Below are 14,647 nucleotides of genomic sequence, written 5' to 3'. Positions count from 1 at the left end.
GACAGCGTGCTGCAGTGTGACCCATACGCGGGACAGTTCACGTGATGTGCGACACATAACTCACGTATGCGTCTGTTGGACCACATCTACAATATTATGAAAAATTTCAAACTTTTCCCCTAGCTGTATAAAAATAAACAAACACTTCATGGCGAAACCGCCACTGCCATCTGTAAGCTCTAGATAGCCCCCCATCTCCACAGCTGCCAAACAAGCCACCGTTTCTGTCACACTTGCCTGTACACTCGTGGTATATATCCTAAGGGCATTTGGTGTGAAAACCCAACACTGCGTAAGAGTGAATCCTTACTTCTCCTTCCTAGAGTGGAAAGGACGCTAGACTGAGACGGGTTCAATTTCTGCGCTGTTGTTTGTTAGCCTTGCAAACTTGGGCAAGACATTTAATCTCACTGAGCATCTTCTTCCTCATCTCTGAAGTGGAGATATCACCAACGATCAGACTGTCCACATCACAGGATAAAAGCAGATGATGGTGCGGAAGTATTTAAAAGACGTAAAGTAATATACAAGTGCCAAGTTTCGTCATTACTTTAGCTCAAGTGTTCACGTTCCCTCCAAGTCCATATTAGCCTTCATAGAGAGGCAGACTCTTTCAGCCTTTTACACAGTTTTCCTTCTCACTCCCAATTTAATGCAAATTTAAGGAAATACGGTGCTTCTTTTAAAATCAAGTAAGCAAATGTTTTAAAATTGCGTTTATATATGTGCTTGCTATGTCCTCTTTTAAAAATTGTCTTATTGGAGGTACTCGTGAAATTTCATGTGCTTTTTTTTTTCAGAGTCATGCTCTGAGAAAAAAAAAACCTGGGGAGAGGTCATTATCAAGAATTAAATATGTGCGAAATCAGGTGCTTTATTCAGAATTAGTGATGTATGAAGACTGTACCTCCCAGGGCGCTAAGAGCAAAGGAATGGGTCACACGTTTCTGTATAAGCAACACTTAAAGACGATTTCATTTCAAGACACTGGCACCAAAAGCAACCACGTAGGCTCTGAATAGCATACAAAATTTGGACTTATGAGCTGTTTGAGTTATAAAGTACGTCTAGAATCTAATATCATGTAGTTTTAAAAATTGCTTCAGAAAATTGTTTCACGCATTGTGAAGAGTTACCAACACCTTAGATCTGCACTGTCCAATATGACAGCCAATTGCCAGGTGTGACTTTTAAGTTTTAATTAGGATTAAAAAAAATTAAAAGCTCAGCTCCTTGGTCACACTTGCCATGGCTTGCGTACTCAACAGCCACACGTGGCTAGTGGCTACCGTATTGGATAGCACAGAATAGATGACATCCATCATGGCAGAAAGTTCTACTGGACCGTGATGGTGTAGGCCAGTCACATTCATGGGCGTGGTAGCGAGTGGTGTGGGGCACAGCATCTCTGGACAATTATTTCCTAAAATGCTAATCACCAGGCCCATTTGATTCTGAATCCCTGACTTGCAGATGTGGTAGCTCAGAGATGGGTGCTCAGTGAAAGCCCCAGGGGGGAGAAGGAGGATGTGATTTCTCTCTATACCTGCTTTTGCGGGGTCAACTGGAAAGGAGATTCTCCCCAGATCACATGCCAAGGGTGGACAGAGGGGGAGCAAGGACAGCGTGGGAGAAGGGGCGGGGCAGTCGAGCTCCCTGGGGCCCTTGGTCACACTGGGGGCTTCCTCGTGTACAGTTCAGCTGACCCCACCCCAGCCAGCCCGCACTTCCTCACCAGTTATCCTCAGCAGACTCAGCTACTAACATTCTAGCCCTCGTCAGACCCCAGGTCTTGATCTGGGGCTCAGCAGATCTGACTGGTATGTTCAGAACTGACTTCTGGCCCTCTGAGCATCTTTTCAAACTTTTGCTGCAGGAGCTAAAGTCCTTTATAGATTTTCTTCCTCCTTTTCACCTGGTGGCCTGTGGGTCAAAGGTATTATTTATGAGTCTAAAATAATAGCTGATGAGCCAATGGTTATCTCCAAGGCTACCAAGTTGCTTTAATATAAATACCTCTTTACCAAGCTCCACGAAACAACAGAATTGTTCTATTGTTATTGGAATTGTCAACATAAACACATTTCAGAAATCCTGTCTTCAGTCTACTGAACCGTGAGAAGAAACTGGCCTGCCTGCCTACATTTTTTATGGCCAAATAACGCAAAAAGATGCTCCAAAGCCACCTGGGCAGAGTGGAGTATCACGCACGCGATGCTCTCATCCCCCTCCCCCTAGGCCTGGATCTTTATATGTTCCTTTTTGAGGATTATTTTGTACATTTTTTTACTCTTTAGCATTTTCCATTACAAAAGCAATACATGTTTGTTATATAAAATTTAGAGAAATATTTTAAAAGCTAAGTAGAATACAAAGTCCATATCTAATCCCACTACCCAGAACCTATTTCAGATGATTGAGCTATCCGAGATGAGAAGAGTTGAAGGGTCACTGCTATTGGCTCCTAGAATTAAGACCTGCAACAAGCTTGTGGATGGTCCACAGACTCTCTCTTGTGACCAGGTGCTAGGAAGGACCTTAACTGTGGTCTAGCATGCTCACCTCGGAGATGAGAAAACCAAAGCGGCAGGGCTGGCCGTGGCTCACAGCCACGAGGGTGGCATCAGGAACCCATCAGTCCCCTGCCTCTGAGTCCAGTTCCCTTCATACAGGACCAGAGGAGCATGTTTCCCATTGTGCAGTGACATCATTTAGAGAAAGCACCTGCTTGCAACGTGAGAATAGTTTTGCTTCTCTGACAAAATACCTCAGGGGATGACCAGGATGATTCACATGTGGAGGAAGAAAACATTAGAACTTCTGTTTATATTTTTATTTTAAGAAAAAAGGAGAGCAATCAGCTTTATTCGTATTTGAAGCACAAATACTGGCACCCTCTTGGGCCAGATGAAAGACAGATGTGTGTTCTACATGGACTCAACACATCGAGTGTTACAGGGGGATGTCACAGCTTAGAGGGGTCAACCTTATTAGTGAACTTTGAATTACTGCAGTTTTTGTGTGTCTGGTTTTGTGGATTTATAAATAATGATCTGGTTTTAACTAAACTAACCTCCACAGCATGGACAAGATCATTTAAAGGACTCCTCCAAAGAAACCACAGATTGAAAATCCTGGGAAAGCATGCATGCATAAACCAGGAAAAGGCAGAGCTGACCTGTCCCCAAGTCCTCAGACAGGATCTTTACCAGCCACATTATGAGTAAGCACAACGATGAATCCTCAGTCAGGGTTCAGTTGCAGACAACAGAATCCTCTCTGGCTAGTTCAAACGGAACGCAACGTACTGCCAGTGATAGGTGGTTTATAAAATTCCTTGAATGGGCTGGAGGAGCAGGCTTTAAACTGGCTTCCAAGGAAAATTCAGAAAGCAGCTCTACAGACCTGGCCAACCTCTGCCACAGTGAGGAATTTGTGGAGTCAGGAAACTGCCAGCTCCACAACCACACCTTCTCTGCCACAGTCCACACCAGCAGAATGAGTCCCCTAAACCCTGCCTCTCACTGCCCATGGGATTCTGGTACAGCCAACACCAAATGCTACCAGGACCAGGCTTGCAAGCAAAGGAGGAAAAACAGTGGAAACACGGTCTCCGCCTCATGGTATTCATGCCCACCTTCCAAGTCCTCCATGAGGGTGTCCCTTTGGAGGACGCTTGGTCTCACATAGAACCTACACCAGAGACTCGGTCCCAGGTAGAACCCACATTTCCACTGCCTGGAAAATGTAGTCTTTCCCTTTCCTACCTGGTATTTTGGGTAAGTCATGCTACCAGGGGTCTGGAATGCAGCTGGATGAACTAGTCTGTAATATCTCCCATAACTAACTAATCAAATCTGACCAGAAATCAGCACCACCCCACCCAAATGCAAAACCATCAAGAAGAACACTTGAAATTTGAATTTACATCTGTCATCAATAAAGATGAACTTTGTCCTAATTATTTACAGGTTGACAAACCCTTATCCAACATCCTAGGAGCAGATACTACATTTAAAAAAAAGTTGTTTGGGGAGTAGATTTATCCTCTCACCTGAAATAACTAAAAAACTTTAGAAAATGTGAAAAAACATTTAAAAATAAATATTGGACATAAGACAATGAAGGACAGTGGTCTCTGAGAGTCTGGAAAGAAATAAGGTGAACCCTGAAATTACTCCAGCTTGCTGCCTTAGAATTTCCAAGCCATGGCAAAGGGACAGGAACCCAGCAGACTCCCTGAGTAGAGGGCTGGAACTGTGAGTCTGCGGAGGCCAACGCAGCTAGTGTTCTCAGGACAAGGAACTGGAGAGGAGATCGCTGCTCAGAGAGAGGAACGTGGGGATCAGCAGGAGGTCCCCCTTGAAAATTCAGTCTAGTACTGATCAGTGCATGCAGGAGAGGAAACCCCCCAAGTCTGGGAAAGAATCACTCAAAGGATTAGAGGTTATATTTCCTGGCACTCACGCAGGGCTGGGAACAGTGTGTATTTCCACCAGCCAGCCTGGAGAACCTCAAGATTCATCAGCGGGTAGAGTATACACTTATGGTCTCCCCTCAGTGGTGAGAAAAATGAACATGCATCCAAAGACTCAGGAAAATACAACCCATAGTGACTAGAAGAATCAGTCAATTGAAACCAACCTAGAACTGACACAGTTGTTAGAATTAGCAGACAAGCATATTGAGACAGTTATTATAACTGTATTCCACATGATCAAAAAGTTAAGTAGAGATGTAGAAGGTATATGAAAGACCCAGATAAAACTTCTAGAGATGGAAACTACAATGTCTGAGATGAAAAAATACACTGGATGGGATTAATGGAAGATTAGACCTTGCTGAAGAAAAGATTAGTGAATTTGAAGACATACTAGTTGAAACTACCCAAAACGAAACACAAAGAGAAAAAAAGAATTTAAGACAACGAGCAGAGTGTCAGTGAGCTACGAGGCAACTTCAAACAGCCTAAAGAAATAATGACCAATTTTTTTCCAAATTTGATGTAAACCATAAACCCACAAATCCAAGAAGCTCAATGAATGTCAAGCATGAAAAACATGAAGAGGAAATCAGTATGGAGGTTTCTCAAAAAACTAAAATTAGAACCACCATATGACCCAGTAGTTCCATTCCTGGATATATATCTGAAAGAAACAAAAATACTAATTCAAGGGACTTCCCTACTGGTCCAGTGGCAAAGATTCCGTGCTCCCAGTGCAGGGGGCCTGGGTTCAATCCCTGGTCAGGGAACTAGATCCCACATACTATAACTAAGAGTTCGCATGCCGCAACTAAAGATCCCACATGCTGCAACTAAAGATCTCACGTGCTGCAACTAAGACCCAGAGAAGTCAAATAAATAAATTTTTTAAAAACCCACTAATTCAAAAAGATACACATACCCCAATGTTCATAGCAGCATTATTTATAATTACCAAGACATGGAAACAACCTGAGCATCCATCAACAGATGAATGGATAAAGAAGATGTGATATATAGATACATACAATGGAATACTACTCAACCATAAAAAGGAATGAACTTTCGCCATTTGTAACAACATGGACGGACTTGGAGGGCATTATGCTAAGTGAAATAAGTCAGACAGAGAAAGACAAATACTATATGATGTCACTTATATGTGTAATGTAAAAAAAAAAAAAACTAGTGAATATAACAAAAAAGAAACAGACTCACAGATGTAGAGAACAAACTAGTGGTTACGGAATGCAAGGATTCTTCAATATACGCAAATCAATCAATGTGATACACCATATTAACAAATTGAAGGAGAAAAACCATATGATCATCTCAATAGATGCAGAGAAAGCTTTCGACAAAATTCAACACCCATTTATGATAAAAGCCCTGCAGAAAGTAGGCATAGAGGGAACCTTCATCAACATAATAAAGGCCATATATGACAAACCCACAGCCAACATTGTCCTCAATGGTGAAAAACTGAAACCATTTCCACTAAGATCAGGAACAAGACAAGGTTGCCCACTCTCACCACTATTATTCAACATAGTTTTGGAAGTGTTAGCCACAGCAATCAGAGAAGACAAAGTAATAAAAGGAATCCAAATTGGAAAAGAAGAAGTAAAGTTGTCACTATTTGCAGATGACATGATACTATACATAGAGAATCCTAAAGATGCTACCAGAAAACTCCTAGAGCTAATCAATGAATTTGGTAAAGTAGCAGGATACAAAATTAATGCACAGAAATCTCTTGCATTTCTATACACTAATGACAAAAAATCTGAAAGTGAAATTAAGAAAACACTCCCGTTTACCATTGCAACAAAAAGAATAAAATATCTAGGAATAAACCTACCTAAGGAGACAAAAGACCTGTATGCAGAAAATTATAAGACACTGATGAAAGAAATTAAAGATGATACAAATAGATGGAGAGATATACCATGTTCCTGGATTGGAAGAATCAACATTGTGAAAATGACTCTACTACCCAAAGCAATCTACAGATTCAATGCAATCCCTATCAAACTACCACTGGCATTTTTCACAGAACTAGAACAAAAAATTTCACAATTTGTATGGAAACACAAAAGACCCCGAATAGCCAAAGCAATCTTGAGAATGAAAAATGGAGCTGGGGGAATCAGGCTCCCTGACTTCAGACTATATTACAAAGCTTCAGTAATCAAGACAGTTCGGTACTGGCACAAAAACAGAAATATAGATCAATGGAACAGGATAGAAAGCCCAGAGATAAACCCACACACATATGGTCACCTTATCTTTGATAAAGGAGGCAAGCATATACAGTGGAGAAAAGACAGCCTCTTCAATAAGTGGTGCTGGGAAAATTGGACAGGTACATGTAAAAGTATGAAATTAGAACACTCCCTGACACCATACACAAAAATAAACTCAAAATGGATTAAAGACCTAAGTGTAAGGGCAGACACTATCAAACTCTTAGAGGAAAACATAGGCAGAACACTCTATGACATACATCACAGCAAGATTCTTTTTGACCCAGCTCCCAGAGAAATGGAAATAAGAACACAAATAAACAAATGGGACCTAATGAAACTTAAAAGCTTTTGCACAGCAAAGGAAACCATAAACAAGACCAAAAGACAACCATCAGAATGGGAGAAAATATTGGCAAATGAAGCAACTGACAAAGGATTAATCTCCAAGATTTACAAGCAGCTCATGCAGCTCAATAATAAAAAAACGAACAACCCAATCCAAAAATGGGCAGAAGACCTAAATAGACATTTCTCCAAAGAAGATATACAGATGGCCTACAGACACATGAAAGAATGCTCAACATCATTAATCATTAGAGAAATGCAAATCAAAACTACAATGAGATATCATCTCACACCGGTCAGAATGGCCATCATCAAAAAATCTAGAAACAATAAATGCTGGAGAGGGTGTGGAGGAAAGGGAACACTCTTGCACTGTTGGTGGGAATGTAAATTGATACAGCCACTATGGAGAACAGTATGGAGGTTCCTTAAAAAACTACAAATAGAACTACCATACGACCCAGCAATCCCACTACTGGGCATATACCCTGAGAAAACCATAGGTCAAAAAGAGTCATGTACCAAAATGTTCATTGCAGCTCTATTTACAATAGCCAGGACCTGGAAGCAACCTAAATGTCCATCGACAGATGAATGGATAAAGAAGATGTGGCACATATATACAATGGAATATTACTCAGCCATAAAAAAAAATGAAATGGAGGTATTTGTAATGAGGTGGATGGAGTTAGAGTCTGTCATACAGAGTGAAGTCAGTCAGAAAGAGAAAAACAAATACAGTATGCTAACACATATATACGGAATCTAAGGAAAAAAAAAAAGGCCATGAAGAACCTAGTGGCAAGATGGGCATAAAGACACAGACCTACTAGAGAATGGACTTGAGGATATGGGGAGGGGGTGGGGTGAGATGTGACAGGGTAAGAGAGTGTCATGGACATATATCCACTACCAAATGTAAAATAGATAGCTAGTGGGAAGCAGCCGCATAGCACAGGGATATCAGCTCGGTGCTTTGTGACCACCTAGAGGGGTGGGATGGGGAGGGTGGGAGGGAGGGAGATGCAAGAGGGAAGAGAAATGGGAACATATTGTATATGTATAACTGATTCACTTTGTTATAAAGCAGAAGCTAACACACCATTGTAAGGCAATTATACTTCAATAAAGATGTTTAAAAAACAAAAACAAAAAAAAAAACTAGTGGTTACCAGTAGGGGGAGGGAAGGGGGAGCAATATAGGGATAGGGGAGTAAGAGGTACAAACTACTAAGTATAAAATAAGCTACAAGGATATATTGTACAACACAGAGAATATAGCCAATATTTTATAATAACTATAAATGGAGTATAAACTTTAAAAATTGTGAATCACTATATTGTATACCTGTAACATATAATATTGTACAATAAAAAAAGAAAAAAATTACACCAAGGCATATCATAATCAGACTGCTCAAAACCAGTGATAAAGAGAACATCAAGAAGGAACAAGAGAAAACATTGTTTTCAGAGGAATAAAGATAAGAATGACAACAGATTCCTCATCAGAAACAATGCAAGTGAGAAGTCAGTGGACCAACATCTTTAAAATACTGAAATTTTTTTCAAATTTGAGGACAAGTTTATTACATATTATATAACATCTCCAGCCTAATACATAGCATAACATCCCCTTATATTACGTAGATTACCCTACCTACCCCCAACCAACATCTCTGAGTCATTTTCTATCCCATTACCCTGTTTAGTTCCTCTATTGGTTTGTTCTCCCAATTGATAACACCACCATGACCCCAGAATTCATATGTTGAACCACAAATCCCCAATGTGACTATATCTGGAGATAGGGTCTTTAGGAGGTAATTAAGGTAAAATGAGGTCACAAAAGTGGGACCCTAATCCTGTAGGCCTGTGGCCTTATAAGAACAGGAAGAGAGAGAGGGACGTCTCTGTTTCTGTCCTCCATCTGAGGACACAGTGAGAAGGCAGCCATCTACAAGCCAGGAGGACAGTCCTCACCAGAACCTGACCATACTGGTACTCTGATCTTGGACTTGCAGCCTCCAGAATTGTGTGAAATAAATGTCTATTACTTAAGCCGCCCAGTCTGGGGTATTTTTTACGACAGCCTGAGCTAGGGCAGATTTACATCCCAAGTTTGGTGCTGCTTTATCTCCCCACAAAGGCAGAGGGTATTTTGCGGCTTCCAACAGCTGCCCGCCGTGCTGCACAAGGCACGTGGTACCCCCCCGGGCACTCCCATTCAGCCACCATGGGAACGACCTCCGTGTCAGCTTGTCCTGGGTTTGACCCCTACTTCTGACATTATACCAGCCTCAAGTTCCTTATCGGGAACTTGGTTCTCACTCGGTGGTGATAAGGTGTGGAAAGGAGAGTGCACATCTCAGAAAACACACCTGGGGGTCCCTCAGACCTCACTTACCAGTGTTGTCTTAGGCAGGTAACTCTGTTCCTCTAAGCTTCGTTTCCCTTACCTGTAAATGGGGCTTATACCAGCTTCCAGGGCTTGCCGTGAAGACTAAACGAGATGACCTGCAGGAAGTGTTCGGCTCAGAGCCTGTCCTGGAGGAGCCATGGCACAAACACTCTCTTTGCTGCACTTCTGCTCCAGGCGGGGCTGGTTGCTGCCCTGGGGTCGCCCTGCCTCAGGCCCTGTGCATCCCCGGACCTGGCGCCCACCCAGGATCCCTTGCAGAGTGACAGATGGCATAGCCCCAAGTTCCTTCTCTCCAAAGACACTTTTTGTCACCCACCCAGCAAACTCTGAGCTGGGTTTTGTGACTTATTATTCCCTCTATCTGGTAATTTGGGGAGAAGAGAACTCCAAATGCCACCAGCGACACACCCGCAGCTGCTAATAGGAGCCGCTGTTTGCATCCCACGGTCCTGTCTTGGCCCCAGCGGCTCCGACAGCTGCCGGAGCGCTGGCTGCCAGGCCAGGATACGTGCCGAAGGCTCTGAGGGCAGAATAGAGCCCAGCACAGTCACGCTGGGATCTCGGAGGCTCGCAGCATTAATAATCTATAGTTCAATCATTAGGAGCAAATCCAAGTGAAATAGGAAAATATACACCACGCTGGAGGCTGTGAGGCTGCTGGGAGGTGGCTTCGCTGCTCTGTGGCGGGCTTAACGATCCGCTCCCAGCCACCAGCAGCCCCAGCTGACAAGCGGCACCTGCAAGCTGCAGGCTTTCTGCACGTGATAATTGAACAAAGCTAGGCCGCCTTCAAGATGTTAACACGGACTCGCCACCAAGGATCTGCCAGGCTTGTCAGGCCCCCGAATCGAAACCTCTCCAGGGCACCCCGAAGGGTGTCCATGGGGTCAGTTATTGCCCTCTGGACAGACCTGCAAGTGGATCTTTCTGGATGCAGGTCTGAGGCTCCTGGGGTCCTGGCAAGGATTTAATATATGAACTTATATAACCCCACCCTGATTTCTCCAATTACAAACCGGGCCAAAGTGCTAACCTAGGGCTTTTTTGCACCGGGTCAGGCTGTAGCACATGGAGTAGGAAGATATCTGAGGCAGAGAAGCATTTTTAATTTCAGGGTTTTCTTTAAAAAAATCAGTCATTTCAAGTTGGATAAAATGTTAAAATTTTTTGTTGTTTTTGATTTTCTTCCTGGTCATAACCATTAGTCGGGAACCTCTGTCTGCAAGTGACAGAACTGAAACCCCAGAAGAGACTGTAATGTCACTCCCCCAAAGCACCCCCTCCCCTTCCTGCACCAGCCAGGCACCCCCTCCTCCCTCTCACCCTCCGTAAGAGACTGGAGGCTTGTTCTTTGGAAAATGTGAACTGGAGAGACTCAGACGGGAGGGCAGCAGACCCAGGAGAGGAAAAGTGTGAAGAGAGAAGGAATCAGATGAACGTCCCGATACTGACTGGTAGAGTCCCTGGTCCCCCTCTGCTGCCCTGTCCCCAGCATGGCAGTAATCGGAGCAGAGGTATCGGAAAATGAAGTCAAGGAAACTTCATGAAAAAGAGAACAAGGCCTTTTATCTGACTAATAGGAATTCCTGAGACAGCAGAGAAAACTCAGTTGGGCGGAAGGTAAAAAAAATGCCCAGAACTGAAAGATATCAATCTCCAGATTGAAAAATGCACAATAAATGATAAACAGCCCGAGGCTCTCTGTGATGAAATTCCAGACCCCAGGGATAATGAGAAGCTCCTAAGAGTGTCTGGTGAGTAAAGCACGTCACTTAGAAGAGAACAAGGGTCAAAATAGCACCAGGTTTCTCAATAGCAACCCAAGAACCAAACAAACGATGGGCAACGTCCTCATCCTTCTGAAAGGAAATATTTCCAGCAGTAATTCTATGACCATCCTTCAAGGAGGTACCAAGGACAGAGAGCTGTTCCTGCCCATACGTGAAGGAGGAACGGCACGGTTAGAATGTCACCATTTTGCAACCCCTCCTGAATGAAAAGACATGGGGATGTAGCTGCTGACACAGAAAAAGACACAGCCAGACACTCTGTGCTACTTGTCGGGAAAACACACCACCTTGAAAAAAAAAATTGAACCTGAATCTGTCCAGAACCTTAGGTCGACCACCAGTTTATGGGAAATAGAGGAGAGAGAGAAGCATATTCACTAAAACCACAGAGCTTCAGTCCGCCAAATTCAGAGTGTAGGAAACTCTACGGAACAAACAGCCTGACTCCTTCCACAAATAAACTGCAAAAAATGAAAGAGAGATGGGGTTGGGAGCCTGTGGGTTAAAATAGACTTTATAAGCATATCCACTGATTTGGATCCTGATTCAGATAGGCTGTAAAAAAAATTATGCCCTTTATGACGTTATTGGAAATTTGAACACTGGATGTTTGATGAAGTTAAGGAATTATTCATTTTTAAATGTGAAGATGATATTGTAGTTACACATATTTTAAGAGAAGTATCTTTATCTTTCAGAGATACATATTGAAATATCTGGGATATTCTTCAAAATAACCCTGGAGGGAGAAGAGTAGATGGGGCTAGAAATGACACAAGATTGGCCATGAGTTGATAGCTGTTGGAACTGGGTGTCCTTCTAATTTAAAAATATTTTAAAATTCTGCATAATAAAGAGTTATTTTTTAAAGATTATACTCCACTTATAGTAATTATAAAATATTGGCTATATTCCCTGTGCTGTACAATATATCCTTGTAGCTTATTTTATACCTAATAGTTTGTACCTGTTACTCCCCTGCCCCTGTATTGCCCCTCCACCCTTCCCTCTCCCCACTGGTAACCACTAATTTTTCCTCTATGTAAGAGTTATTTTTAAGAAGCAACCCAAGGACCTACTGTATAGCACAGGGAACTCTACTCAATATCTTGTAATAACCTGTAATGGAAAAGAATTTTAAAAAGAATATACATATGTGTATATATGTGTGTATGTATGTGGATATATATATATATGTGGATATATATATATTCAGATATATATATATATATATATATATATATATATATATATATATCTTTGAATCACTTTGTTGTACACCTAAAACTAACATTGTAAATCAGCTATATTTCAATAAAAAAATTTTTTTTAAATGTAAAAAGAATATTACCATCAAAAAAAAAAAAGGAAGCAACCAAAGTTGTAAATGAAGAGGTTCCAACACTGGAGAACAGTGTGGAGAAGTCCCCATGGGCCCGGGGGACAACCAGGCCAGGCCAGGCCAGACAGGAGCACAGAGACAATAACATAAAGGGATCCTGGGGAAAACATAATTATTTTGATTATTTGACATGTGTATGTGGAAAATAATATTGAAGGGCATTTTACATACCTGCTGGAGCATTTTGAAAAAGAAAAACTTGTACTAGATACATTGAAAGCTAAGAAAAAAAAACAGGGCCGTCATTATTTCTAAGAAAAGCAAAAAGTTATACAAGAAAGAAATGTAGTTAATATTTGCATTGTTAAAATAACATAATCATAGATACTAATTGAACCAAGAATTGCCATACAAACTGTTTGGAAAGTTTGGGATAGGGAGAACTGGGGGTTTGTGTTTAAAAAATATAAATCCTCATTTACCATAACAAGGAGTCAATAGGTATGCTTGAAATTAATAAGTAATAATTTGTATCATGCATATAACCAATCACATTTATAACAGTAATTACTGGAAAAACCAGCGGACGTTCTGTCTGAGGCACTTAGGACTCTGGCTGCAAGCAGCAGAAACCAACCAAAGCTAGATGTAAGCTAAAAAGGAGAATTCATCGTAAGGATTCATGGTTGTATCTCATAGGAACAAAGGGCATCAAGATAGCTCCATCTCAGGACAGAGACTACAGTCAGTCAGGAAGACTGAAGCGGGTAGAAGCCAAGCAGTGGCAGCTGCTTTCTCTCTGCAGGTCGGCTTTCTCGGCTTGCCCCTGCCACAGCCCCAAACCCACAGAGAATAACCAGATGCGTCTCAGTCCCAGCTCCAGGTTTCCCGCAGAGTGACTGGCATGGCTTGGCGAGGGGGGGCAGCTTCAAATTATTTGGCACTCTTCCTAAAGAGAGATGGGGTCTGTGCCCCCTCCCTTGAATCTGGGTGAGCTGGTGATGGCTTTGACCAGTGGAGTGCAGCGGAAGCGGGGCTGTGTGACTTCGGAGGCTGAGTTATAGAAGGCCCCGTAGTTCCAGCTTCTTTGCTGGAACATTTGCTCTTAGAGTCCTGACCTGTCAGGTAAGAAGTCCAAGCATCCTGAGGCTGCCATGCTGTGAGGAAGCCCAAGCTGTTTGGAAAGACCAAGTAGACACTCCAGCAAGAGTCCCAGCTGAGCCAAGCTTTTAAGTCATCCTAGCACAGGTGCCAGATGTGTAGGTGAAGAAGCCTCCAGATGATTCCAGCCCCGGCCATCAGAGTGGCCCCGAGGCATTTGTCTTCCCATATGAAGTCCCTGCAGTCATGAAGCAGAGCCAAGCCACCATGAGCGTAATAAAATGGTTTTCCCTCTGTGCCACTAAGTTTGGGGGTGGTTTTTGCACATCAGCATGTAACTAGAAGGCTTAGATCAGATGCCATCTCGGCTCCACGGAATCATGAAGTCACAACATGACTGCTGGGGACCTACCCCCCAAAGAGGTAGGGATGCCAGGAGCAGAGCAGAGCCCAGCAAATTATGGCTTGACAGAAACCCCTCAAGGTGTCCACTCCATTGCCTGTCCTGGTCTCCCAGCAGCCTGTTCCCTACCTAAGCAGAGGTAGATTGACCTCTCTTGAGCCTACTTCTCAGTTCTTGCTCTCCCACCAGTAAAGCTGTGGAAAGAAGGGAAGAGGGAAGAGGTATATGTGACATGGTGACATGGTGCCATGGTAAATGGTATCATTTGTTCCTTCCCCTCCCAGCCCCATGGTGGTCTTCCAGCAGAAACAGTTGCCAAGAAGTGGGGAAGAACCTCAGAGCTCTGGCATCTTCCCTCCATCTCCAGTACAGAGGAGATCATTAGAGGGCCCTCATGTTGCCTAGCAACCGATGAATGCTGTTTGCTATCATGTCATTAATATGATATGAAAGTGTTTCATAGAAGACATTCATCTTGAATTAATGAAAATCAGATTTGCTAATATGACACA

The 14,647-nt window shown here is 42.6% G+C and overlaps 1 protein-coding gene across 6 annotated transcripts in view; it reads left to right on the top strand.

The window, feature by feature from the left end:
* CFAP61 (cilia and flagella associated protein 61) overlaps nt 1–14,647 on the top strand; it is a 256,494-nt gene that overhangs the window by 213,334 nt on the left and 28,513 nt on the right. Inside the window, exon 26 of one of the 6 annotated variants that reach the window (XM_059898320.1) lies at nt 3,082–3,148. The exons of 4 other annotated variants lie outside the window; for them this stretch is intronic. In XM_059898320.1, coding sequence (XP_059754303.1) covers nt 3,082–3,100 — 19 coding nt within the window. In that variant the 3' untranslated portion in view covers nt 3,101–3,148. Of the gene's footprint in view, nt 1–323; nt 413–3,081; nt 3,149–14,647 lie in introns of those variants that run through there. One more of the 6 variants, XM_059898319.1, reaches the window with a different exon arrangement.

This window comes from Balaenoptera ricei, chromosome 15 (genome assembly GCF_028023285.1).
Source record: "Balaenoptera ricei isolate mBalRic1 chromosome 15, mBalRic1.hap2, whole genome shotgun sequence".
Classification (NCBI taxonomy): domain Eukaryota; kingdom Metazoa; phylum Chordata; class Mammalia; order Artiodactyla; family Balaenopteridae; genus Balaenoptera; species Balaenoptera ricei.
Note: the sequence above shows the minus strand (reverse complement) of the source record. Positions and strands in the feature narration are given on the sequence as shown.